Genomic DNA, 26,507 nt, shown 5'->3' with positions numbered 1-26,507 from the left:
TGTTCTAAGTAAAACAAACATTTTTTTTCTAAGTCTGGATCTTTTCAGAAAGCCCTTTCTCATATGTGTCTGGCCTTGCAATCCCACCAGGTTAATCAGAAGATCAGTTTCTCAGAACGGGTTTTCAAAATGCAGTCATGTCCCAGTCACCCCAGGAGGAATAACAGAGTGCTCATGACTTCATTTTCCTGACTTCCTAATACTAACAAGCTTGCTAAACATTATAGAATGAGTAAATTTGACCTTGGCATCGTTGCACTGTAGATTTGAGTGAATGACTAAGATGGATTAGGGAGATCAGAAAATAATCACTCCATGGAAGAACAAAAAAGTAGTCTGCCATTACTTCTTAATTACAGGTAACTCTTTGTATAACTTCCTGTCTCTATTACTTTATCTCTAGAATACGATATTTCCCAAAATAAAATCAGGAAGACACTTTTATATGTGTGAAATGAAAGTAGCTGTATGCATACTTTCTACATATATACCTGTACATGCAGGTTTTTGTATAGATAGCTGTATATCTCTATGAGGACAGGCGCTGCATATCTTAAAACCAGAACCAAATTAAAGCTCGTATTTAACTGAAGGAGAGTCATAAAACATACCTGTCCATTGCCATACAAAAAGTTAAAAATATTTTTTTGGCTGCTGAGCACTTGAAAATTATGGAATTTCAGATTTATGTTTTTTTCATGCAATCTGAATTCCCCCACTGTGTACATCCATCCCAGTGGTTGAAATATGTAAGTCTTGAAGAGAAGTAACTCATAATCAATAAAACATTGATTGCATCATCATTTACATAGATATTACATTGAAATCCATCTTCATTGTGCATAATATAGAGTTAGTTATAGCTGTACAATGGCAATCAAGTTGTGAACAAGACCTTTTATATCTGCTGCTGACACTTCTGGTGTATTGACTGGCTTAGAAAGGTACTGGTAGCAGGAGGCTATTCTCTCTGCTGAGACCTAGGGAAACACAAAGGGTTGCATATTTCTGGCACCAGTGGGAGGATATAGCGTACTGTGTCTGGAACAATGTGTTTTCATAGGCACAGTTTTGTTGCTAAATGCGTTTGTTCCAGGGACTGATCCCCAGCTCCCAGGCCTTAGAGCTGCCTGATGGCTTGTGCCTACCCTGCTCAGACCTTGTCGCTTCAGAGCAGGCTGGCCATATCTCCACAGCACAGCAACTGGCCACGTGTTTCCTCTTGACATTGTATGCATGGCTTAATTAATTTTTAATTTCACAGTGAGGGCAGTGTTTTAGCCTAGAAGAGCTGTGTTTTAAGATTATGATGCTGAGGGCATATGTTGCATTATCTGGTACATGTGATGGAGTTTGAGTGCGCAAAGCCACCTGGGATAATGTTGGAGTAACTGTACAGAACAGAGACCCAAACGTGATGGACTCATCCATGTTGTTGTTTGGGTGTGATCCCTGAAATTGTCTCCAAAACTACACCTTAGTTTATTTTTATCTCAGATGAAATAAGCTGGGTCAATGCAAAAGAGCCTGGGAGCAAAGCAACTCTTACAAAGCCTCTGGGGAACCAGGACCTTGCTGTGGGCTTAGGCTAAGTATCCATTTAACAGTATCGATACACCCAGCAAGACCTTGTTGGCATGGAGTGGAAGTCCTGGTGCCCTGGAGATGTATGAGGTTAGGAAAGGGGACATGACAACCAGGCTTGCTTTGGTGTTTTAGCCAGTGCCACAGCTGCTGTGATAGCTTGCCTGTGTATTTGCCGTGGAAATGGGAGATTTCCGCCAATAAAGGCATTTACATGAGGTTCTTAGGGACATGGTTTAGTGTTACTAAGGTGTAGGAAGATGCAGAAGTTGATGACACTTGAAGGCATTTGAAGTCATGGTGGCTAAGAACATAAGGAAGGCATTCACATTGGCAATTTAAGAAATCAATTTTCACCCTTACTTTTCTATCTCAGATAGGTAGGCACTGAACCATGTAGGATTCCTTGAATTAAACCCAACATCTATAATTGTTTTTGAAAAGCCACGGGGAGTCAGTAAAGACCATATAGTACTGGTTACATACGTTCCTGGTAAGATATTTTCAAAACTACAAAGTAGTTGAAGTCAATACTAGAAGAAACTTAATGACTGGTGATTGTTTATTGTCCTACTTTATATCAATAAAATAAATGAAAAAAAAATGGCATGGTTGGAAGTGCAGTCTTCTATTATTCACAAGCTGGTCTTCGACTGCAATCTTGAAAGTAAGTAGGGGATGCAAATGTTTTGTATAATTTCTCCCTGTTCCATATTCAAGGCAAACCTGCCAGATGGATGAATAAATGTTATTAAAGCATATCTGTAATTTCTGTTAACAATTAATGTAACCAGTGGACTTATACCAACATCTCATTAGTACCTCCTGAATTCCACTATCTTGATGATAGCTGTCACTTGTTTATCATTACTGAAGTAGTGCCACTGTGAGTCTCTATGGACTTAAGTTCTCTAGTGCATAGAAATGAATTTCCTAAAATACAGTACATCTTGTACACTCTGATGGTTTGGGTAAATTTGTTCAATATGTTTTTCTCATAAAAATGAAAGTAGATTATAGTTCAGTGTTTAATTTTGTACCAGAATAATGTTTTATATAGAAGCTGAAGTGTTAGAAATCTAATAACTTTTAATTGCATTTGGTAGAGTGAATTAGAAAGATTATTGAATTCTTTATCAGTCCCCAGCCTTGATACAATTTTTCCATTATGAACTTGGAATCATTAATATAATTTGAGGGAACTGACATTTTAATTTAAATAATAAAATTTGCATACTTAGCTGCATTTTAAAATGCAGAACACTTTCCTATTCATTTTTTTGTATCTGTTCATCAATTTGTTTAGTTTAATCTTATGGAGTATCGATGGTAACGAAAGTTTAGTAGTCAGACTTTAAATAATAGATATGGAAAACTTTAAACTTCTACAGTACATTCTGCCCCATGGGATTTTACTTTATTGATAAAGCATGATGAAGCATCTGAGAAAAGATGACAAAAGATGAAAGTAAAGCCCCTTTGAGGATTTTGTCTTTAACTTCTGGGGAGTCATGGCTAGAGCTTGGAACTGTAATGAGATTCCACAAAAGTAACAAAGGATTTTTCAAGTGAAATAAGCAAGATTTTGTTGAAATATCAACTAGCTATTATTTTTAACAGAGTATACTCTAAGTGACTGGGTCAGAAAGAATAGACAAAATCAATTTATATCCTACTTCCTTCTGCTTCTGTGGGGCAGGTCCTTCCTCTTTGGTTTGGTTTCGGCCAGTTCAGTGAGTTACTGAGCTGCTGTGAACTCTGTGCAGTTCCTTCCAGTATCCATGCAGAGGGACCCATCACCTCTGTGGCCCTGCTTTTGTCTGCCCCTCTCAGTGGCCTCTGCCTGCAATGCAGACACCTTGCTCCTTGCAGACCTCCTCGCACTTGCTCTCTTCCACCTCTGGACATCTCTTTCCCAGGGCCAGGCTCAGTATTTTCTGAGGTAAGGGAAAGTCCTCTGCTCCTTTTAGAGGGTTGCCACAAACTCTCCTCCTCCCATCTTCAAGAAACAAGTTGCAAACCCAAGAGCAAACAACAGAGATATTGCTGGTTTCAGAGCAGGGATACTCTCTCTACATTGGCTGCAGACTGCTGGAAACTGGAAAGTTATGCTAGTAGAAATACAATTGTATGTTTGCCCTATTTGTATATTCATTCGCGCACCATTCCCACTACTGGCCTTGTTGGACACAGGGCCCATGCCTAGGTGAATCTTTAATATTACTATATATGTCTGTTCTTATCTTCCTTTGATGAATTAATTATTTGTGAAAGGGAGAGATTTTTGGATTCGTTGAATTCTTCCATAATTTAGGACTGTTATTTGCTCCAGCCCCAGCAGAATACTGGGAGTTTCAAATCATAAACCTTGAGTGAGCTATTTTGGGTTGTTTTTTGTTTGTTTTTTTTTTTTCCTTCTGCAGAATAGTTAAGTCCTCACACTCCTACTTGATTCCATTCTGGTTGTTTTGGTGCTTCGATGTCTATGGTGTTTCAGACATCAGCTAATCATCTCCAGCGGCCCTTAAAATAATTTATGGAGGAGGTCAATAATCAGTAAGAGGTAATCAACACCCATGATTCATCTGACCTACTTTAAAGGTCAAATTAATGAAATGATTCACCTTATCCTATGTCACTTCACTCTTGATATGCCAGGAGACATCTTCTCAAGCTATACAAAATTTTGGTTTTAGACAATTAATAAGAAAAAACATGATTTGCTAATTAGTTATATGTTGATGATATTAACTAAAGCAAAAAGCCAAGCTTATGAACTTTTTAAAAAGTTACAGTTTTATTGTTTTAACTAACTAACATGATCACTATCACCTTTCTGGGCATTAAGACAAGTTCTGTATAAATCACCACTCTACATCACTTCTGTGAAGCAAACATCCTAGGTTATCTTGTTTGATGACACCTTATTTACATAGTTAAATCTATCTCCTCTTGGAAAACTCTCTCTTCTATATTTACTGCGGTTTAACTTCTGACTGCAGTCTTGGTCTGCAGATTCTGCTGCAGATACTTTTGAGGACCTGAAACTCTCTTTTTGCAATTTATCTTAACCATTTGTATCTGGTATCATTGAAACATTTTAAAACTGTGACTGAAATAGTGGAAAAGTAGGGATATAATTGTTTTAACTTTTAATTTGAACTGAGTTCTGTTTGTTTGGTAGACCATGACGTGCAGGACTCTTTTTTATTTTATTGCTGGTGAACTAAAGGAAAAAAGTTTTCAGTTGCTGTAGATACAAAAGGCTCCTGTTTTATAGTCACTCCTTTGTACACCAGGTGTCACATTTTCTGACTAATTTCCATAATTTACTGAAAAAATGTTGAAATTCACCAGATAAATTAAATAATTGGAAAGGGCTTCAGCAGAAGAACAAAGAACCCAAATTACCTGTACAGAGAATTTTATGCAAATTATAGCAAAAATTTTGTCTTTAACCTGCAGAGAAGTGTGATACCTCAAATTCAGGAGACTGGACTGGATCTGAAGTTTCTCCCTCTTGATTTTGTTGTTGCATTTGTTGACGTGGATGTGCATGATTTTCAGCTTACACTGTAATTTATCTAGGTGAACCAATAATTGTAATAGAGTTGGGACTGAATAGCACTTGTCTAGTAGCTTGCCTAGTGATGAAGAAAGGGCTGCACTGCCCTGGAGAGCTTCACAAACTTATTTAAATTTGCTTTTGAATCACAGAATGTCAGAAGTTCCATATCGTTCCTTACTTGGCTTAGAAACACTGTAGCTAGTCCTCTACTACTGCAGCCTACTAAGGTTTTAACAACTAATTTACCAACTTTCTTTTCTGCAGCGTTTTCCACAACGAGTTCACTGCAGCAGTGATCATTCCTTGCAACTTTGAGACTGATCCACAGGATCACAGATTAACAGAGTAGTTGGGGTCGGAAGAGACCTCTGGAGATCCTGTAGTCCAACCCACCTGCTGAAGCAGGTTCACCTAGAGTAGATTGCACAGGAATGCATCCAGGCAGGTTTTGAATGTCTCCAGAGAAGGAGATTCCACAACCTCTCTGGGCAGCCTGTTCCAGTGCTCTGGCATCCTCAAAGTAAAGAAGTTTCTCCTCATGATTAGAGGGAATCTCCTGTGTTTCAGTCTGTGTCAAAGCCTGCACGGGAGATAGCAGTTCTGTAACCAATGATGGAAACCTTAAACCTAGAGATCTTTGGCTAAATTATTTAATGCAATAAGCTAAAAAAGAACTAATATTGCACAAGTGAAATAAATGTAGTCTGTGTGGGTTTGTTCCTAATGTGCAGCCTCGGAAGCTGACTAAGAAGAACTCTAATAAGCTTTTTCCCCAGCTTTCATCTGGGCCCTGGGATAGAGTGTGTATGTGCATTTTAACTTGTGCTAAGAAGTTTCTTTAGAAGCTTTAACCACTCCCCCACAGCTTGGTGAGAAAGATCCTGCCTGACAGTGTGCAGCAGAACTTAGGACCAAAAGATTTATAAATGGTCATGGAGAAGGAGCACAGGGCTGAGAAAGGTGTGGATGGACTCCATTAGTCTGAAAGGGGTGTTAAAGTCAAAGTATCCATAAGGTTCTTCTTTTGACACTTTCAATTGTTATTCTTGAACTTTTTTGCCATCTGCTATCAGTGATAAATAGACTAAACTATGTTAAACTTACTATCCTGTATGGTGGTGGAGCTGTATAAATCTGACACTGTTTACAAGCAATAAAATAATATGTGCAGAAATAAACAAACTTGGCTCTCAAAATGTAAGTCTTTGTAGTCAGAGGGGGAGGAAAAGACAAATTGTTCATATTTTGGAAATGTTTAGGTTCAGGTGAATTTGTGCAATAGTTCAAAAGTAAGGTTCATTTTAGTCAATGTCACTGAGGAGTTATTTTATAAAATGTTTAAAAAAACAGGTCAGCTTACTAAGCTGGTGTATAATAGTTCAGTGCTTAGGAGAAAAAAGAAATCCTGGTGAGACAGTCAGCTATTGAACTGTAAAAACTGGTGAATGACAGAGATTTAAGGAAGCATGGGCTTAATGTCAAAAGCCCCACAATTAAATTTAGCACATCTTATATTTCACATCTTATATAACTGTCATCAGTGTAAAAAGTGCACATTTGCTCTTTAATTTGCCACTGAATCTAACATTTATCTCCAGATTATCTAGGGTCTATGATACAAATCAGTTTTAGCTGAGGAAAGCTTGTAGGTATTGACTGCTCAAATGATACTGAATTACCACCTTTTTTTTTTTTTTTTTTTTTTGTGCTTTTTGTTACCCATAAAAATGGGTTTTGACCATCTTCTAAGTTTTGCTTCATCATCCATAACTAACTGCTTTTGAGTTGCTGATAAACCTGAGGCCTTTGGTATCAACCTATGCATCCTTTTTTAGCTGCAAGTACTCATCCTACGCACTCTTATCTGTGGAAACTTCTTTATTCTCTTACTGTTTTCCATTAACACCCCACCTACACAAAGCTGTGACACTGTTTTCTGTGACTAAAGTGCTTGCTTTAGCTCCTGGCCTGATAATGGTAAACAGATCAGCAAATTGTAGCATCTGACAAGGGTGTCCAGCCTAATGTAATAAAATACAATAAGGTTAGAGCCATAATTTTAGGCTCTCCTCTTTGAAAGTCCTCAACCCTTTCTGGAGACCCTTTCAGGTCCTTGCAGTTGTGCTTGCAGTGGCTGATCTGCTGCCCCTTTACCCAAGTGGAATCAGCAACAACTGTCAGTGGAGTTTGACACATTTGTCCTTATTTATTACTCTTTGCCTCCCTGCTCTTGCTTCATTCACTTACTATTTTATCTGTTCTGGCATGCTAGTCTAGTTGTCTAGTACTTTTACCTCGAGGTCAAGAAGAGCACTGCATGTGGCTGACCTGCTGGCCTTTGAGTATGTGCCATGGAAATTTGGTTGCACTACGAAGATATAAACTGTTGTTTTAAAATTAGAATGGATATAACTGTATTTAAGACACTTAGTACATCTTTGATTCATAGTTATGTTGAAAAAATTCCTGGTACAGTGTATGTGAAAATGATTTAAAAATAAATTTGATAATTATTTTGCAATAATGAGAATGTTGGAAGGGCAAAACTGATGCAGTCAATGTTGACTAAGACTCTGAAAGTCTGGTCCAGATCTTAGTTATTCCTCCTTCTTAGCACAGCATTTTGCACCTGAAAATAAGAGAAATCTGTTTTCCATGATCCTTGCAATCTCATTTTTTTAGCATAGTTTTTTTTTAAAAATCTGCCTTTGAAATTGCACAGTCATCTTTACAAACATGTAATTAAGCATGGAAAATATCCTCTGTGCTTGCACCTGCCCATATACCTGATGCGAGAAAAACAAGAACCAGTAACAGTTGTATCTGCTAGTGCATTTTTTGCACTTTATTCATTACTTCTAGATAAGCTGACCTTTCCTCTTTCTTGATGTTTGCATCTTCTGAAATTATTTTTGGTTCACAAGAGTTAATGAGGCCATGGCAATGGAGCATGTTGTTTTGCAGTGACCTTTACTGGGATAACTCTAAGTTTTTTAGACTTAAGGATTGATGCAATGTACACAGCTTTATATCTGTCAACACATCTTCCCTGTAGATAGAGTACCTAGCTATAGCAATCTCTAACCAGCGTTTCTCTCTCACATTGTTCTATTGTGAATGCCATCCTATCTCATCTATGAAATCGTGTTTGCAGAATTAACACAGTTTGGTGTTGACATAGCAATACAAAGGTGAATGTGATTTCCGCATTCTGACCTCACGGTATTAGAGCTGTGCCACAAAGTCCAGCCCATCCTTTCCTAAAGCACATGTGCTGATCTGTGACTAGAGAGTAGGTATTCCTCTGCCTCCTTGTTCTATGCTACACTTCTGGTTTTTAACTTCCCAATTACCTTCAGTCACTATAGTCTCTGTTTCTTTTGCCTTACATGGGTTTATGGTTTCCACCAACTTTTTCATGTTCTTTCAATCCTCCTATGTTGTATCAAGAATTTCCTGTTGTGGTGCAAGCTGTCCTGGAGTGTCACCATCACTGTTCTGCCCCTAGGAAGTAGCCTTAAACGGTGGTGCTACAAATAGCACAGAACAAATTATTTTTTTGAAACTAAACCTATGAAAAGAGACTGCTCAAAGACCAGCAAGTTGCTTTGTAAGAGGGCAGCTTTATAAAAAATTAGTGTTAGAGCTAAAACAGTGTTTATCAATTGACAGCAAGTACTACTTATAAATATTTAGCATGATTTCAGAATGTATATTTTCAGTCATGCCTGATAAAATAAAACAAAAAAATACCGAAACTGAAATAGAGGACATTTTCATTCACATTCAGAACTACTGATAAAGTACATTCCACGAGTAGAGCAAGCACTATTGGAAATATGTCTTTTTCACCCAAATTTTTCTATATACATATATAAGTATACAGTTCAGTGTATGCTTTACATAACATTGCAACTACACCATAGAGTATGAAGGACTGGCATAGATCCTTAGGCTAAATTTTGAGGGGGTGTGGAGTTATCAGACTTCTGATTAAGCTGTTGGAACACAGTGATGGATTTTACTTCCTTGTATGTTCAATAACATGTTGTGTGAACAATTATTCAAAGGTAAGGGCCAAACATGTTTTAGCTGGTAAGCTTGTTATAGACATTGTGGACTAGAAGTGTTTCTACAGTTCACAAAAACAGAATTGTTAAGGTCACAGAAAAAGAATATTATACTTTGCTCAGTGAGAGATGTCTAAAAAATCAGTGTGTCCATCCCATTGTTAGCAGACAGGAGTATTATATTTCAATCTGGCAGGTGGTGGTCTAGTTGATTTTTAGAAAACTCACTTCTCAACCGCTCTTAATGTGTGATCCTGAATACTGTGTAGCCTGAACCTTCCTCACTGCTATTGGATCTCTTCACTCTCTCTTGTCCCACCCACTACTGCTGCCTCGAGCAGGTTGCTCTCTGCCCTCTGGAGCTATCTGGTACTAACCCAAAGACTTGCCAGGACCCATTTAATCTGCTTATCTTTGAGCTAAGTATCCTGGATTCTTATTTTTTTTCCTCAAAACTCAACTTTGCAGACTCTGCATTGTGTTTCCTAATGAGTATGCATCTTTCTTAAAGTATATCTTCTCAGGGTTTACTGGGAATGAAGAGAGCAGAGCTTGCCTCACAGGATTTGCCATTTATTGTCCTTATTCTGTATTTCAGTGGGCCACTAGATTTAGTTGTGATCCACTGTATTTCTTGAGTATTTTCTGCAGGACTGTTAGGCACCCAGTTGCTTCCCATCTTGGATTTGTGCAATGTTAACTCTTCTTGCCCAAATGCAGTACCCTGCACCTGTCTCTCTTGAGCGGCGTAATGTTTTGACTATCGAGCACTGAGATGGTGAATGTTATCCTGGCTTTGGTGTTCAGTGCAAGTATCTCAAGTGTCGTTTCAGTTTCCACAAAAGTGAATTTAAAGTGTGCTTTCAGTATTCATAATGACATAATTTGAAATTCTGTGCACATAAGTGAACATACAGTGTCTACATGTTCACATTGTTAGGAGGAAGCTTATTATGATTTTTAGCTGGTAGTAGGTCAGACAAAATTACTTTTACTAAGGAATATAAATTTTTCGTAATGAGCATTTGAAAGGTCTACAGATTATACAGTATTTTTTTCTTTTACTTCTTTCTCTTTCACCTCCCTTCCTCCCACATATTCTAGAGTTCTGTTTAACTCTATCAGATTGTTTTCTATTTTCAAGTTCTGCTTGATTATTTCAAAATAAGTTTGTTTTTTATTATTATTATTATTTTTTTTTTTTAGTAGAATTGCAATTGTGTTCTCATCATGAGCCATTTATTGTTCCAAAGGCGGTTTTCCCTACTGGGTAAACTGTAGGAGAAAAGCAAAACACTCAAGCTATTTCTGCTGTACATTTTTTTCTGATCCCAGGCAGAAGACATGGGAATATTTTGTGTGAAGAATGCATTATGAATTTGCAAGGTGCATTTGATAATAAAATTTCCTTTTATTTTTCCTAAAATAAATAGAAACCATCACTATCTTCAACAGGTACCATATAAGTGCAGAAATGGAATTTAGATTCAGTTTCTCTCCATGTTATATTTCCAGAACATCAATTGTTGTGAAACAGAGGCAGTAAAAGGCAGTAAAGGAAGTGGTCTGTGGAACTAGAAATGGGCTTTGCTTTCACTACAGTAATGAGAAGTTATTTTTTGAAATTATTTCTATTTCTCTTCCTCCTGGCTATCTTTTGTGGCCCAGTAAGCTAGAAAATAAATGGAGAAGCCAGTCTCTAATGTATCCTTGTACTTTCAATTCTACAAAAAGGAAGGAATATCTTCAAATTGAATCCAGGGCAAAAGCAAAGCTCCCCAAATACATAAAACCCTGATACAATATGTTCATTTTCATGAACGTACTTAGGAAGGCCTTGGAAAAGCCTTAGAAATGCTGCCCACTTGAAAAGGCAGGCTGCCGTGAGTTCCTTAACTTTGTGGTTAACTTTGGCAAGCAGTTCAGCAGAGAGCTGTCAGTCAAGCAGTTATGGCAGAGATTAACTGCTGCGGCCTTCAGGCTTCAGAAAAAAACTTCACTCTCATTCAGCTGCAGGCAGCTTGAAGTGAAACTGTGCTACTACAAGGCACCGTGAACGGAGATGTTGCATAAAATGCCCCAAATTCCTTGAGATACTTCCTCCTCGCTCTCCTCTTGGATCCCTCTCAGAGAAGGGTACCTGCATCTCTGCATTGCAGGCGTAGCAAGGAAAGCCGATATACTCTGAACAGACTGTATGTAGACTGAGATAAGCTCTGCTCAGCCAAAACTGGCAGCTGACGTGTTTGAACTGTGCTTGCTAGAGCGCTGCAGGGGGACATGTCCCTTGCCTGTCCATATTCTCAGGGAACAATATTGCAGGGCAGGGCACTGTTCTCTCATGCAGAGCCATGTACATGGAGCTAACAAGTGCTGATAACACTCATGGTGCAAGAAAATGCCTGGCTCTATCCACCGTTTGTGCCGTTCAATTGTGTTTCATCAGCTTTAGCTAATAATTGTTATCTCTGTATAGCATGTTCAAGGTGATTTGTTTTTGTTGGAGGTGGGCGGTAGAAATAATGGCAAGATATTATGCAGATTGTTCCAGAACGATTGAGAAAATTGCTGTTCTTTAATTCTTCACTTTGTTGTACTTGCATACAAAGTGTATGTAACAAAATGTAGTGTTGTCAGTTACATTTGTAAAAAATAGCAGTAAAATTCTGCTCCTAAGTTCCTAATATGTACATATCTTCTTCTCCTGGCAGTATTGCTCTCATAGGAATTGCTATCATCTTTGTTTATTTAAGGTAGAGCTGAACCTACTGTTCTTTGCTGGAATTCAGAGAACAGGCAAGACTTGACAGTCACAAGAAAATTAGCCAGTGCATTTCCTAGGGGTAGACATGAACTGACAGTTCTCTTCTCCCTTTCTTTTGCAACTTTGGAAACTCCTGGAGTAGTCCTGTTCCTAGGGTTTGTAACTGTGTTAGCCAAGTCTGATTTGACTTTGGTATGAATGAAATTACCAAGAATCTTCAGAACATTTTCCTCAAAGATCCTCTGTATGACATTTACCATTTGAACATTCAAGCTACACACATATCCACAGACTGGTGTGCAAAAAAACTGCATAGATTTTCAGCTTATTCCAGAATCCAGGATTCATCCTAAGCAGTAAGGAATATTACCACTCTTCAGTCAGTCCTGGAATCTCTTTCCAATGAGTGGTAAAAATGCCATTCTTCACAGGAAAATTTGGCAGCTCTTTGGAGAGAAGCAAAGCGGTGGTACCTGAAGCTACAAAAGTGGCTGAGGGATATGTTCGGGAACAGAGGAGGGCAGCTGCTCTAGCCCCTTGCAAAATTTGGAAAGCTGAGATGGTTGTGACCCAGCACTTCTTTCATTTTCCAAAATATGAGCCTTTGTGAAGAGAAACTCCATAACAGTACGAAGGGCATGCATGTTTTACCCCAGGGCACCACACCCAGCTTTCCTCATACAGTCAAACTGAATCTTTTCTAGCACTTGGCATCTCTCTCCCTGCTTCAGTGACACGGGGTGGATTTCATCCTGCCTGTGACACGTTTCGTATCCCCTGTGGCAAAGGATGGCCAAAGGAGAGTTTGCTTTCAGAGCCTGGCTTCCCTGAAAGGAAGGGAGAGCAGCTTTACCTCCCTGCTGGACTTTAGGAAGGGATTTGTGAGAGAGACCAGATACTCCCACCCTGCTCTCTTCTGTGGTTGTTTTTGCTCTTCTCCTCGCTTGCAGTATGATGCTCATGCATGAACTATCTTTAACCACATGCTTGGATTAGGTCACTGTGACCAAAGCAGGGAACAGACTTGCTCAGCTTGCAACATGTCAGCATTTCTGTCTTTGGAGGTGAGCAGAGCTGGATGTGAGACATGTTTTTTTGGATCCAGTGAGGCACTCAGATCAGTTTATACTCAAAATCTGTATTGGGAGCAATGTAGGAACTGAAGCTAAAAAATCTGACATACAAAATTCCTTCAGTTTTCAGCTCTCTGCTAAACTTTGGCTGAGTTTCCACCTATATAGTGGTATTTCTGCTAACAAACCTTGTCCTTCATACCTGTTTCCTTACAAGGATTTCCCAGCATCTCACTGTAGATTAGGTTTGGACCACGCTAAAGAAAAAAATCCTGTGAGGGCCACTTTACAAGGAACAAGCAAGACCAGTGCAATCAGTTGCGTCAAAACTTTTCAAGAAGAAGGATCATGGGGAGAGGCCTGGTGAAGGGAGAAGCTATTCATACTAATTGAAAACATGGTTTCAGCTAAGCAGAGAAGACAGAAGTCAGGTTAGGGGCATCAAGATCAGAGCTGAACTGAGAAGAAGATGGCACTCGGAGATGCTTGAGAGGAAAGAAATAGATCATTGGCTGAAGAGTTGGTGTCACTGAGGGCTGTTTTTTTTTGGAGCCAAACAATGCAAAAGTGTGATATCACTGCTGCTCAAATACTGCAGAAGAAAATAAAACCATCTCAATGCATGAATGCTGGAGCTGTGTCAAGGTAGCCGGTTTAGCTCTCCTTACCAAGCAAGTGAGCCGGAGTAACTCCTGAGCTGCTGGTTTTGGTGTTTGGACAGGTCTGGTTGCCTGCACTGAACTGCAACACTTTCAGCAGATGTTGCTTACTGATCATAGTTCACCTGAAATTCTCATTTAAAGAGTGCAGTATGACACTGAAAACTCCAAAAATGTACTTGTGAGAGCAAGATGCATGCTTTGATTAGGGAATGCTTATGTGACACTGTATAGGATTTTTCAGAGAAAATAGCTAATGTTTACAGCTTCATGAACAGTGAGAACCTTTGTTGTCTTTATTTATCTTATATTTAAACAAGATTTAAAAAAGAATATAGCTTAATTTTAAACTTGGATGTTTTTGGATCACTTTCTTCTTTTACCTTTATGGAAAAACACTATGCATAAACTGTACATTGAATGGCCTAAAATTACACGAATCAGTCTTCTGTCTTATATTCCTACAACTATGGTTGTTGAAGGCTTTTGTAGATGGCTCGCTTAATTCATCTATCTACTTTTGAGCAGAGGCCTATTCTACCTAACTCACATTTGGTATTTGATTATAAGTTTGTGACTTAAAGTTGTTTGCCAGTAGAGATTGTTATTCTTCCTCACTTTTTCTGCAGTTCTGTGGATCTATCGCCTTCTGACTGAATGTATGAAATAGGATGAGATGTATGAAATAACCACAACAAAGGGAGAAATAACTTGAAGATGTGGAAGGCTTTATTTCCATGAATTAAAGAAAACCTAAAAGCATGTGTCAATTTTTTATATGTAAAAAAAATTGTCTGCTATTAAGGGAAAAAATAGAGAAGAAAGGCAGAAAGGGGAGGATCATTCTGAGGAAAAAGCCACCCCAAATCCTTTTGTTTCATGTCTGAAATGCCATTATATTGTTTAAGATAAAAGTGCCAGAGGAATCAAACAGCTCCAGAAAGCATTTAAACTGTGCAGAGAGAAAGTGAGTCTTTCTTGGATGGAAGATTTGCTGATTACATTCTCTGGCTGATTGTGCATTTGGTTTGCATTTTCTTTCAATCAGTTACCTGAATATGTCCCTTAAAACACTTCAGGATGTATAGAGGGATCCTGTCTGGAGAGAGCCTGTTTTGCTATTCAAAGTCAATCCCTCTTCTATTTTAAAGAGATTTTCCTTTCCTCTGTTTATCTGTTCATGCATGTAGCCAGTAAGTCTTCAGGCGGGGCTGCAGCCAGACTTTTGGGGGCTGCAGAATCCCTCAGTCTGCCTCCTAAACATCTAAAGGTTTCTCTGTCATTCAAACACAGTGATTATTTGGGGGTAACCCAAATATGCCTTATTTACCTTCCCCCGCCCCCCTTTCTAATTTATTTTAATTTGCAGACAGACACCATTCATCCTGTGGTATCTGTGGACTTTCCCTGTTACAACAGCAGATCAAAAGTGTGGCAATAATCTTTGAAAATCACAATGCTGTAGCTTTTACGTTGATAGTATATAACAAGTCTGTGAAGTACTATAAAGTGTTTTTCTCTCTTTTTCTCATGTAGGCTGGATTGCCATGTTGGGAGCCATTTGGCTGCTAGTGCTAGCAGACATCCATGATTTTGAGATGATATTGAACAGAGTTGAGTGGGCAACCCTCCTTTTCTTTGCAGCATTGTTTGTTCTCATGGAGGTAAGATTCTGTGATTTCTGAAGCCTGAAGATTTACAACTGACTTAAAATGTGAATTATATTCCTGGACAGATGCCTCCTGCAGATTCAGTCCCACTGGAATATTGAAGATTGAGTGTAGTCATAGTAGTACAGAGAGAAATTGCAGAGTGGTGGAAAATGGCTGGACCTCTTTGAGATTTAATTTTTCACTGTAGGCTTGGTCTCTCTCTCTCTTTCTGCTTCATTTGCTGAATATATCTGATACAATCATTTCCCATAAGTGGAATTTTAGTTTCTAGTTTTGTCAGCGGTCTTTGTGTGCAGATAGTTTATAAGTATTTATGTGTTTGCTTTGCAATTACTTAGATAAGTCATAGAAAAAATAGAAGAATAGGAATAAACCAAAGTTGAAAAATGCTCCTAATGCTGTCTGCTACATGCTGGCTACCAAATGGCCTAAGAGATTTCATGGGAATATGCTGTGAAAGGATAATATAACTGAATTTCAGTTTACAATTGTAATTTTAAAAGATATTCAGTACTTGGAATGCCTGGATATCTTGCTGTGTAGTTTCTTTTAATTTGTTTGCTTGCCTATCAGAAACTGTCCATTCATGTTTGTATCCTGTTTTATTTACCGTTTGAGACCTTTGTATAGCCTGAGAGGATTTATTTTTACTCCAAATACTTGGATAATTCTTTGTATGAATACCCACATTTAGTCGTCAATCAGGCTTCTGTGCATTCCATAAGATGCTTCATGTTTTTCAGTTGTTCTTTATTGGGTTTAAGTGATATAATTATGTTGTAGAAACATTACTGATGAAACTCAAGTGACCACTTGCACTGCCATGGCTAGTGAATTGTCTGAGTGAGCAGCCTTGGCAAAGCCTGTATAACAAACTTGCTTGCACAGCCTCCTTCCCTCACCCTCATCCCCAGTTATTGCAAAGAGCCCAAGAATTTGTAAATCAGGATCTATTATAGAAAAAAAATGAAAACCACCAACAACAGAAACATCAGCAGTAAAAGGGACAAAATTTGAACCAAGTACAAACACTGAATAATTCAACCAACTCTAATTAATGCCAAAGTGGAAGTCAAAATCTAGTAACCTCTGAGAATATGAATAGAAACTCTGATTATCATTAGGAAGCTTGTTTGAGAGCTAGTAGTTCTAAAATTCATCAGGAAATGTTGCTTTATTGTACACCCATTAGTACAGACAATATTTAGTTCTCTGTGCTATCATGCTCTATATATCCTTGCATTTTCTAGCTCTCATAGAGAATCCATATTGAAACCATGTTTCTTTTGTCTACTACTGCTCTAAGAGTTTATTAGTTGCATTCCCTGATGTATTTATTGGTTTAGCTTAGATTGAAGAGTTTTGATTTGCGTGCTGTGTGGCTGCACAATAAGATATTAAAACACATAGGAATTTATTTGTCATTTACTGCCAGACTTCAAATATGACTGTTGTAATTCACCAAACTTCATTTTTATGGTTTGTCAGGTCACCAGTGAATAGTTTGGAATAACAGCAGTTTAAGGTCATGAAAGAAACTTGTACACATAATCAAGAAGAAGTGAGAGACACTAAATTTTCCCCCATAAATGAATGAGAAAATTGTTCTAAGTATCATTGCTGCTAATTTTGGTCTGAATCTATTACCCTTTGGATTAGGAGGATATGACAGTCCTTACCAAGGCATTTTTCTTTCCTTCAAGTTAACAATGTCAAGAAGAAACAAGCCAAAACAAAGATATGCATTGAAGAATAAGAAATCTTTCCATGAACTAAGGCACTCAGCAGTTGTCAGTTCATATTCTTCATCCTTGGTGATCCTTCGTCTTGGATGGTTGTCAGTATGAAGCTATTTCCTACTGCTATAAATGTTCCCTTTCCTATTTTAAGGCGCGTTTAAAAGCCTATGTAGGACTTAGGCTGCAAGTCATTTTAGAAAATTCGAATTAAGTTCCAGAGCCACCGGGACTACAATATCCAGACTGATATTGGAGGTTCTGCCTTTGGGTGCACATTGGTCTGGGAGATCTTTTGCAATGAAAAAGTCAGAAATTCTTGTTTTCTGTTGTGTCCTTCATGTAATTCATCTTTACAACTGTCTTTTAGTCCTTGTTGACAACTGGCTGTTACAGGCTATAAAATCTTTCTCCTTCTGTCTCTTTGTGATATAGGTTCCTGTGCCTCTCAGGGATACAGCATAGAGTATTTTTGTTCAATTTTATTGTCAAAATTGGCATTTTACCTTAATCCCTTCAGGCAGGGTGTATTTACAACAGTCATCATGACATGCTGTCCATATGAGGGTTTCATGCAAACTTCTGTGCATAAATTAAACTTTGATCTAAAATGGTACTTTATTTTTTCTGCAGTAAAACTCTATTTTGAGCTGTCAGACAGGAGCTAGTATGCTTGAAGGCATCAGTTAATGCAGTAACACTTATTCCTCTTAGAACTATGGGAAGATGCAGGAGGCCCTCTGTGTGGTTTACACCCAGTGAAGGCCAGTGCCAGGATGCTAACTGGGGACTTTCTGTCTGGGTGCTTGGAAGCAATCGGTCTGGATATTATAGAGACACCCTGAAGTTGGTTACATGACTAGTTCTGTCGTCATCTCTAACATGATGGGCAGCCTGACTGTCTTGCAGCAGCCACATGCGTGCCCTTCACTCCCTTCCTTCTTTCCTGAATATCTCTTTTGTGGTACCATGTCTGCATTCCAGAATAAATTTCAAGTGTTGCTGAAAAGTAATATATTGTGTTAATGGATAATTAAGTAATAAGGCAGCACTGTTAATTGAATGTGACTCTGAGTCCTGGTTGCTGACAGCTATGTGCTAAAAAGTTTATTTTAAAGTGTCAACACAAAGCAATTGCAGAAAAAAATTACAGTTCATTAAAAATACTGACTTTGCATAGATTTTAGAAGTCCCTGTAATAAGCTCTGAGTTGGTAAAGCAAGGTAGATAGCTTAGAATGAAACCAGTAATTTAAAACTACAAACAAGAATTAATTTCTTAGGAAAGTTTCTCCCGGGAAGTTTAAGTAATGAAAATTTTTTTTTTTTATTATTTTTTTTTTTTTATATATAAGAGGGGTGTTTTTGTATCTAAAAGCCTTATCACTTGTTTTCTGCATGTTGTGTTTTTAAATGTAGATCTACCTTTTCTTGTGCAACACATTGTTTAAAGGAAATATAATTTCTGGGCCAAATTTAACATGTGGTGATACCCAAACCACTAGTGTTCAGCTGTTGCCTGAATGAGCCGCAGGTACAGGAACTGTCGGTCTGAACAGCAGCCCCTTTATAGCTCTGACATTATCGTGTCTTACACCACGCCACTCAGAGCCTATTAGGATCTTTGTTCATCTCTGTCATGGAATTTGACAGTGTGCGAGTTGAATGATTTTTTTTTTCACTGCTGTCTCTGAAGGGCTCTGTCTGATGGCCAGCTGTGGGTGTTACATGGAGCTGTGTCATGTGAATATTGACTTCTGTGGCTTCATGTGGGAATGGACTCAGTAAGCGAGACATCGCAGCTGGCTGATTCTTTGTCATGGTAGAAGAAAAATGAAAGAAAGCCAACCAGCTTGGTTCAGGCTGAACCAAAAATGATGTGATTTCTTCCTCTGAGAAACTGAGAAGTGACAAAATAGACATACCCCATTTAACCTGGAAATAGTACTTCATTCTGGACTGTTATAAGAAAAGAATATAAAATCGAAGTGAATTAAAGGGTAGATCTCATGAGTTAAAATTCCTCTTTTACCTTGTAGTTTGATGGAACAGATCATTCTCCCAGGGTGTGAGTTCTCAGTTTATATTCTCCTCTCCACCCAAGGAGAGATCAGAGCCACCATCTCTAGGCTGGAACCTTGGTATGTCTTTTCATGTGTGGTAGTAACCATGGTTGTACAGGATGCTGTCTGAGCACCCTGTACAAATGTGAATGAGGGAGGACAGAGCGCTCTGATCCAGGCTGTCCCCTGGCCCAAAGCTTACAGGGCTCACCTTGGTTTGGGTGCCTGACATAGGGATCAGAGACCTGCTTTCCTGCCTTTCAGGTGCTGCTGTTTCTGTGCCAATTTCCATTCACCCAAGATCTCTGGCCTAGTTTACAGATGGGTTGACGGGTTTGTGTGTGGTGTTTTTTGGTCGTGGTGTTTTTGTTTGTTTGTTTGTTTTGTTGTTTTATTGTTTTTTGATGGATCTGAGGAAGCTGTTTAACAGAAAAATATGTTTTGCTTTCTCTTTTCTTCATCTGGGACTGAGCAGAGTCAGATCTGACCTGAGCAGTTTCATCTGACCTTTTAAACACATGATTTACTTTATTGTGTTTTTGGGGAAGCTGGTTTAAATCAGTTGTGTTCAGCTATTCAGGAAAACCTGCATCCACTGAAGGACATAATTAAATTTCAGCCACTCTATGGCACCTTTGCCCCACACTCTTAAGCAATCCCACCAGTTGTTCCAGTACAACTGACCCACTTCTGCAAATTTAGCTACAAATTTCTGTTGTGTCTTTTATTTCCACCAATTGCAAAGCTGCTATAGAAGCTACCTGAGATGAATATCAATGAATTGTGAATGGGAAGGAATTGTTGTATTCTCTTACATCCACTGAAAAAAAGAAACTGCAGTAGATGCTTCACTAGTTGATAACAATGTATTTTTTTTTTTTTAGGCTTTGGCTAATCTGCATTTAATAGACTACATAGGAGAGCAGACAGCTTTGTTAATAAAGGTTTGTTTAAAACATTTACAGTTTTTTTAAGACATAGGGAAAATAGTTTTACTCCAATAGAATAATGCATAATACTTTCCTTTTGAATTTAATGTTAATGATTCCTGCATCAGCAGTATCAAGAAAGCATGTTATACTTTGGCATGGGTGATATTTAATATTTAATATCTGTCCGCAGCCAGAATCAACATAGCTACAAATGCAAAAGGGAAAACTTTTCTGTAGTCTGAAAAAACCCTAAAATATAAAGAGTAAAAGGGGAAAATTTAGAGCTGCACAGTTTATTTCTTGTGTGAAATGCAAGTAGGAGTATTAGAAATGTGGAAGTATGAATATTAGAAATAATAGTATTTGTATTTATATTTGTTCAAATTTTCTTGGCAAAAGAACAATAATTGTATCACTAAATGTCAGGCTGTTTTCATTAAAATGCTTTTCCTATCTCAGAGCCTGAAGGAGTAATAAATGTTGATAAATTAAAACTGTGATGAACATGCCATTATGCCATGGAGGGGACAGAGCAACACCGATCTCATCAACTTTGTAATTTGATCTCTCTCAATTCCAGGGGGTTCCTGAGGACCAGCGCTTGGCAGTGGCCATCATTTTAGTGCTCTGGGTGTCCGCTTTGGCCTCCTCCGTGATCGACAACATCCCCTTCACAGCTACAATGGTACGTGGGTTCTGCACAGACCTTACACATCCTCCTCCTGGTGCTGGCAAGGGAGCTGAGCTTGCTGACTACAATTTGGGTTTTTCTTCACCTCTTCTGTGTTGTCATTTACTTGATCCCCCAAGACTGAATATTATTACAAGCTTATTTGTACCGTTTAGGCATCTAGCTGGACATTGCTGCCAGCAGCTACAGTTAGCTGTGGAACTAGAGGCGCAGTTTTAACTGTGGTTTTGCACTTTCCCTCTTATATCCACATCCGTGCTGACAAGTAAAATTGTCTTTTTGATGGAAACTGTCGCTATCCATCCATTGCTATCAATATATTTTCCCTCTATGTACTGTGTAGGTATGTTAATGCTTTTTTAACACCTGAACCTTTTATTGCTACCTTGCTTAAGTAATTAGTTTAAAACCCAGCAAATAAGTTTAAGCATAACAAATGCTTCTTAGTAGCTGAGTTTTAATATCAGAGAAGTATCAAATTATAACAAATTAGGGCATGATCAGATAGGTTTATTCAATCAAGTTCTCTGTTTAAAGTGCAATAATCCCTTCATTATCCTGTAGGAATAATTTATTGTTACAGCTTGTTTTCAGCTAAGTATGATTTTTTCTGCCATTGTTATTGGGTGGTCATGTCCACCCTTAACATGCATCAAGGTTTAAGACACTTCTTGTTGGGCATATGACAGGTTGGACAGATTTGCAACTGCACTATAAGGATATGTTAATATGGTATTTTGGTTTGATTAGTGTGGTGTTTCCTATGGAATTATATTGATTTAACAACAACAGACTGCAAGCAATAAGCATGAAAGGAAAGGTTGGTTCAGGATGAGTCACCTTCCAGCAAACACTTCAGGACTACTAAGCAAAAATGTAGAAATCTTAGCTTAGAAGGTTTTGCCTCATATCCAGCCAGTCTATGAAAAACTGGTTTGAAGCAATACAAAAAAAGAACCTGCATGCATATTAACCAGGAGGTCTTTTACAGGTTTTGAAAAGAACCCTCTTTTAAAGGAGTATGTTTTGGGGAATGGGACTAAAATAAGGGAATTTTTTTTGGGTGCCTGAAGACCACTTTTGTGTCTTTGCTGGAGGGAAATACAGGTAGACAGGAAAAGATCCTTGCCAACATACTGGACATTTAAAATCTATACTTTTTCATTCTGTTCTGAGATGAACCTAAGAGACTGTTACTTCTTTTTTTTAAATTTATAGCTTGCAGATTCTTACATTAATTGTATGTCAAAAGTGGAAGCTGTAGATCAATATTTTAAAAAGGTAATTGGGATATGAATATACGTGAGCTAGCATTACAAATAATTCTGGGAAACAAACTATTTTATGAATTGAAGTAAAGAAAACATATAAGGAAAATGCTTTCCTAGAAGAATATCTAAGCATTTTCAAAAATTGCTAAGTATCTACATACATAAATTATGATCCTTTCTTACCCGAAAACATAAACGCAACACATTATCTGCAGTCTTAAGAACAAAACCTAAATATTTTCAGTTATTTTAAGATGGAAATGTTTTGGGGAGCAAAATATTCATGTGTTTAAACATTTTGAACACAGTGATGCTTTTCAGCAGCCTTCAGCAGCAGCATTGTGAAGAACTCTCCCTTACTAAAAAATTCTGAAATTACAATAATTAGATTAGTTTAGTATTTGAAGCATCTTACACTGAAAATACCTTTTCAGTGCAACATTGTAATTCATCAAATTCTTCTTTGCTCTAGACAAAGATAAGTCTGGTAAAACCTCACCATCAAAAATGTCAGTACCATATGGAATTCACATACAGAAGTTGATAAACTGAAATCTCTGCAAAGAGCTCAGAACATAGCAAGTATCTTATGCTGCAGAGGATGCTGCAGAAAGATAATTGCATACAAGAAACAGTGGAATGTGTTTCTAGGGACACTTAGCTCATCATAGGTTGATTGCTTTTATTGTTTCTGTCTTGGTGAAATTCTGTTTGTGTTAAACTAAAAGCATTGGAACCGCACAAAGACAAAACAGTCTTCAGAGTATCTTCCAGCTGCTTGTTTCACATAATTTGTCCTGAATGCAAAGATCATGAACTGCCCCAAAACGAGAAGAGGAGATTGAAACTTGTTTGATGAACTGTAATTCCCAGACTTTTCCCTTCTCTTTAAGCATTGGAGAGTAAAGATCCAGCTCCCCAAATAAACATATGTTTATATGAGTGTTTATTGCACTTCATTGCATAAACATGCCTAGCAATCATGATAGGAAAATCAATCATTTTTAGCCAATATGTAAAAAATGTACTGTGGCAAAACATTTTGAGTTTGAGATATGCTTTATGACAAACTCTATGAACTCTGACTGTGTGCAAAAGACTATCTTGCCAGCAGGAGATTTAATATATATAGATATATCTGGGATTTGCAAAAAACACCCACAAAATATTCTGTGTATATACAATTAATAACCCAGCAGCTTAGTTATTAGGTCTCACACATTTTAATTCTTGAATGGCAAGGGTTTTTTTCATGTTGAATATCCATCCTTCTTGGAAGAATAAATGTAGTGAATAATGCAGTGATGCTCAGCCATTCTATTAGTGCTCCCACAGTTTCCCTCCTTTTCCAACAAGCTAAACTCACAATGTCATTCCTTGACAGGCAGACTTATTCATTTTTAAGGCCTGCACTTTCCTAATATTGTCATTTAAATAGGCATGGATTTCTGCCCTTAGAATGTTAGGTGACATGATTTTATTACCAGTATGCTATTTAGTTTAATTGACATGTTTTATCACCTGCATATGCTGGAGCCATCTGTTTATATTTTTCTTTTATTACCAGAACCAAAAATACAGCCATAGCAAACCCCCATTTTAGCTGACTTTAAATACTATTTCCTCAGTATAGTGTGACAAACATTTTCCATGAACCACCTGGCTGGCAAGGTGACTTAGTCTTTCACAGATCTTTGTTAGAAACTGGAAAAAATTTGGCTCAATATTTATTTCCTCTAAAACTATCAAAGGCTTTTCATTTGCAATACTGAATATTCTGTATGTATCTTATATTCTTAGTGACAGTTTTATTTTTAGGTCTTCCTTATTATCTGCCCTACAAGAGTTTTTTGTGTCATGCATTTAAGTGCTTGACAAAAATGTGACTGGGCCATAGCTGTCTGCAGAGACAGGCCAGTCATCAATAATTTGGGAAGCTACAAATAAGCTTTTTTCTATTAATGCATATTCTCTGCAGTTTTCACAGAAGACGTCTTTACCACATGCAGTTCTTAGCAAAGAGTGTGCTGTTAAATCCCCTGGTGTTGAGCAGCCATGAATCCCTAAAATAAAGATGTGAATTGCTGTTTCATTCTCATTTTGCACAAATAGACAAAATGGGTGCTATGAGCTGATGCCGTCTACTGTGTTGCACAGATATCGGATGAACTTGTCTAAGTTACTCTTCTTGCACAATGGAGATATGCGATTACTTGTACAAGTGTTATCTTTGGGAAGCAGAAATAGCTGAGAGGGCTTCACTCTGCTGTTTTTTATGAGTTTCCTGCCATCCCAGGAGGAGATGCTCACTGACAGAGAAGGACTAATGCACCTCCTCATTGGTCTCCTCTCCATATGTCCAGGGTCCAGCTGGTAAAGCTAAATCGTATTTTCTATTTGTATTTCAGAAAGTCTTTATAGGTCCAAAACTTCATCCATGCTCATGAGAAGCTTTTGTTTTAAATAGGTGAATAGGATAAAGGTCTTGATTCAACTGGTTCTTTGGTAGTTTTGAGTCTTGGAAAAGAGGATGTGACAGGAAGGTGTGAAAATGTCAACTCTTTGGTTATGGTTTTACTTACAAAGGATGCAGTCTATGTATCAAAGAAAATGTGAAAGCAAAATATTCAAGGCTCTTCATTCCACTTTTGTACAAAGAAAACTTGAAGCAACAATGTTTGGGAAGTGTCAAGTAGACCTCTGTCAAGTAGACAACAGAACGGAGATGTGCAAACATCACCACCAGTCTCTTTTAACAAAAAAGGACTGCATACCTCAATATAAATGTAAGGATTGTTATGAGAAAACTAATAATATTTAATGAAATTCAGCTTGGTAGTAATTGGTGTATATAATTCTTGTCTAGTTTTAGTTATTTAAAGTAAAAGGTGACCTTTCTTTCTTTTTGAGTGTTTCATCTGGCTTACATTTTCAGAATATTGTTGTAGAGAGCTGAGAGGGAGAAGAAGAAATACACTGTCCTGCAGAATTGTATTTTTTGAGTCTGAATTAGTTTCTACTATCATTAAGTGTTGATAGATGAGGTTTTCTCAGGAAGGTGGATGATTTATAACAGTAATACAATCCCATTCAATTTTTAAATGCTTGGAATATTGATTCAAGATTAAAAACAGTGTGAAAGATGAAAATATATACATTTCTGGTTTTATTCTTTTTATATTTGTAACATATCTTATGTACTTTCACAGTTTATGGTATAAACAAACATTTTCTTCACAAGGTTTGATTTCAATTAGTTATGTAAACAAATGTGCCAACATCTGTAGATGCTAGAATAGTTCTTTATACATGGGCTTACATCCTATATATATATATATGTAATACACATAACACCCTAAATAGACTCAAGTTTAAAGGCTATTTCCTTTCTATATCAAGTCTTTGAAGACACTCTCTTTTTTCCAGGTACAATCATTATTTCTTGCAATTGCATTTTTCTGTTTTAATACTGGGAGACAGAGAGTCTTATGATGAGTGTGATTCTGTGTAAGGAGGATTTGGCTTTGCTCTGTTAAGCTACATTACTCATTTTATCTAAATCCTGTCAATCAAACAGCAATGTGGAGTAGTTCAGTATCAAACTTTCCAACAAAATCAGCAAGTTTTCTAGAAACTAATCCAACAGAGATTTATCCTGGTAAGATTTTTGAAATAAAGAGTATAAGGAATCAAAGATATTCTCCTGATAAAACATTATTATTTTCCTGCTAATATCGATAACGATGCCGTTTACATAATCTGAAGAGGGGATAATTAAGGAAACAAGAGGATTCATGAGCTTTAATGTGTGAGTTTTTATTTGTTTTGTTTTGTTTTTCTCTTTTTCTCTCTGTTGAGGGACAGCAGTTCTTACAACCATGAAAAAATCTGCATCCCAATAAATTAAATCAATATGGCAGGATTTTTGTACAATATGTGTCACAGCCAACTATACCAGAGTTGGCAAAGTATCTTAGCTTGGAGTGCTTCTGATGCTATTGTAATGCTTACGACTTGAATCAGAAAGAGTTGTGGAACTTATGAGAACAGGCTGAGAGAGTTGGAATTGTTCAGCCGGGAGAAGAGAAGGCTTTGGTGAGACCTTACTGCGGTCTTTCAGTACTTAAAAAGAGGCCTACAAGAAAGATGGGGACAGACCTTTTAGCAGGACCTGCTAAAATAGGACAAGGGGCAATGGTTTAAACTAAAAGAAGGGAAATTCAGGCAAGACATGAGGAAGAAATTTTTTACAATGAGGGTGGTGAAACACTGGCCCAGGTTTCCAAGAGAGGTGGTAGATGCCCCATCCCTGGAGACATTCCAGGCCAGGCTGGACGGGGCTCTGAGCAACCTGATCTAGTTGAAGATGTCCCTGCTCATTGCAGGCGGCTGGACTAGATGGCCTTTGAAGGTCCTTTATAGCT

General features: G+C 37.8%; 1 protein-coding gene across 1 annotated transcript in view; it reads left to right on the top strand.

Moving 5' to 3' along the window:
• OCA2 (OCA2 melanosomal transmembrane protein) overlaps positions 1 to 26,507 on the top strand; it is a gene marked incomplete at its 5' end in the record, with an annotated part of 179,585 nt that overhangs the window by 93,552 nt on the left and 59,526 nt on the right. The window contains 3 exons of the mRNA XM_082057575.1: positions 15,255 to 15,382; positions 20,074 to 20,133; positions 20,702 to 20,806. Of these exons, the coding sequence (XP_081913701.1) occupies positions 15,255 to 15,382; positions 20,074 to 20,133; positions 20,702 to 20,806 (293 nt within the window). The remainder of the gene's footprint in view (positions 1 to 15,254; positions 15,383 to 20,073; positions 20,134 to 20,701; positions 20,807 to 26,507) is intronic.

This window comes from Streptopelia decaocto (assembly GCF_964273445.1).
Source record: "Streptopelia decaocto genome assembly, chromosome: 1".
In the NCBI taxonomy this organism is placed as follows: Eukaryota; Metazoa; Chordata; class Aves; order Columbiformes; family Columbidae; genus Streptopelia; species Streptopelia decaocto.
The sequence above is the reverse complement of the archived record's forward strand: the minus strand, read 5'-3'. Positions and strand labels throughout refer to the sequence as shown.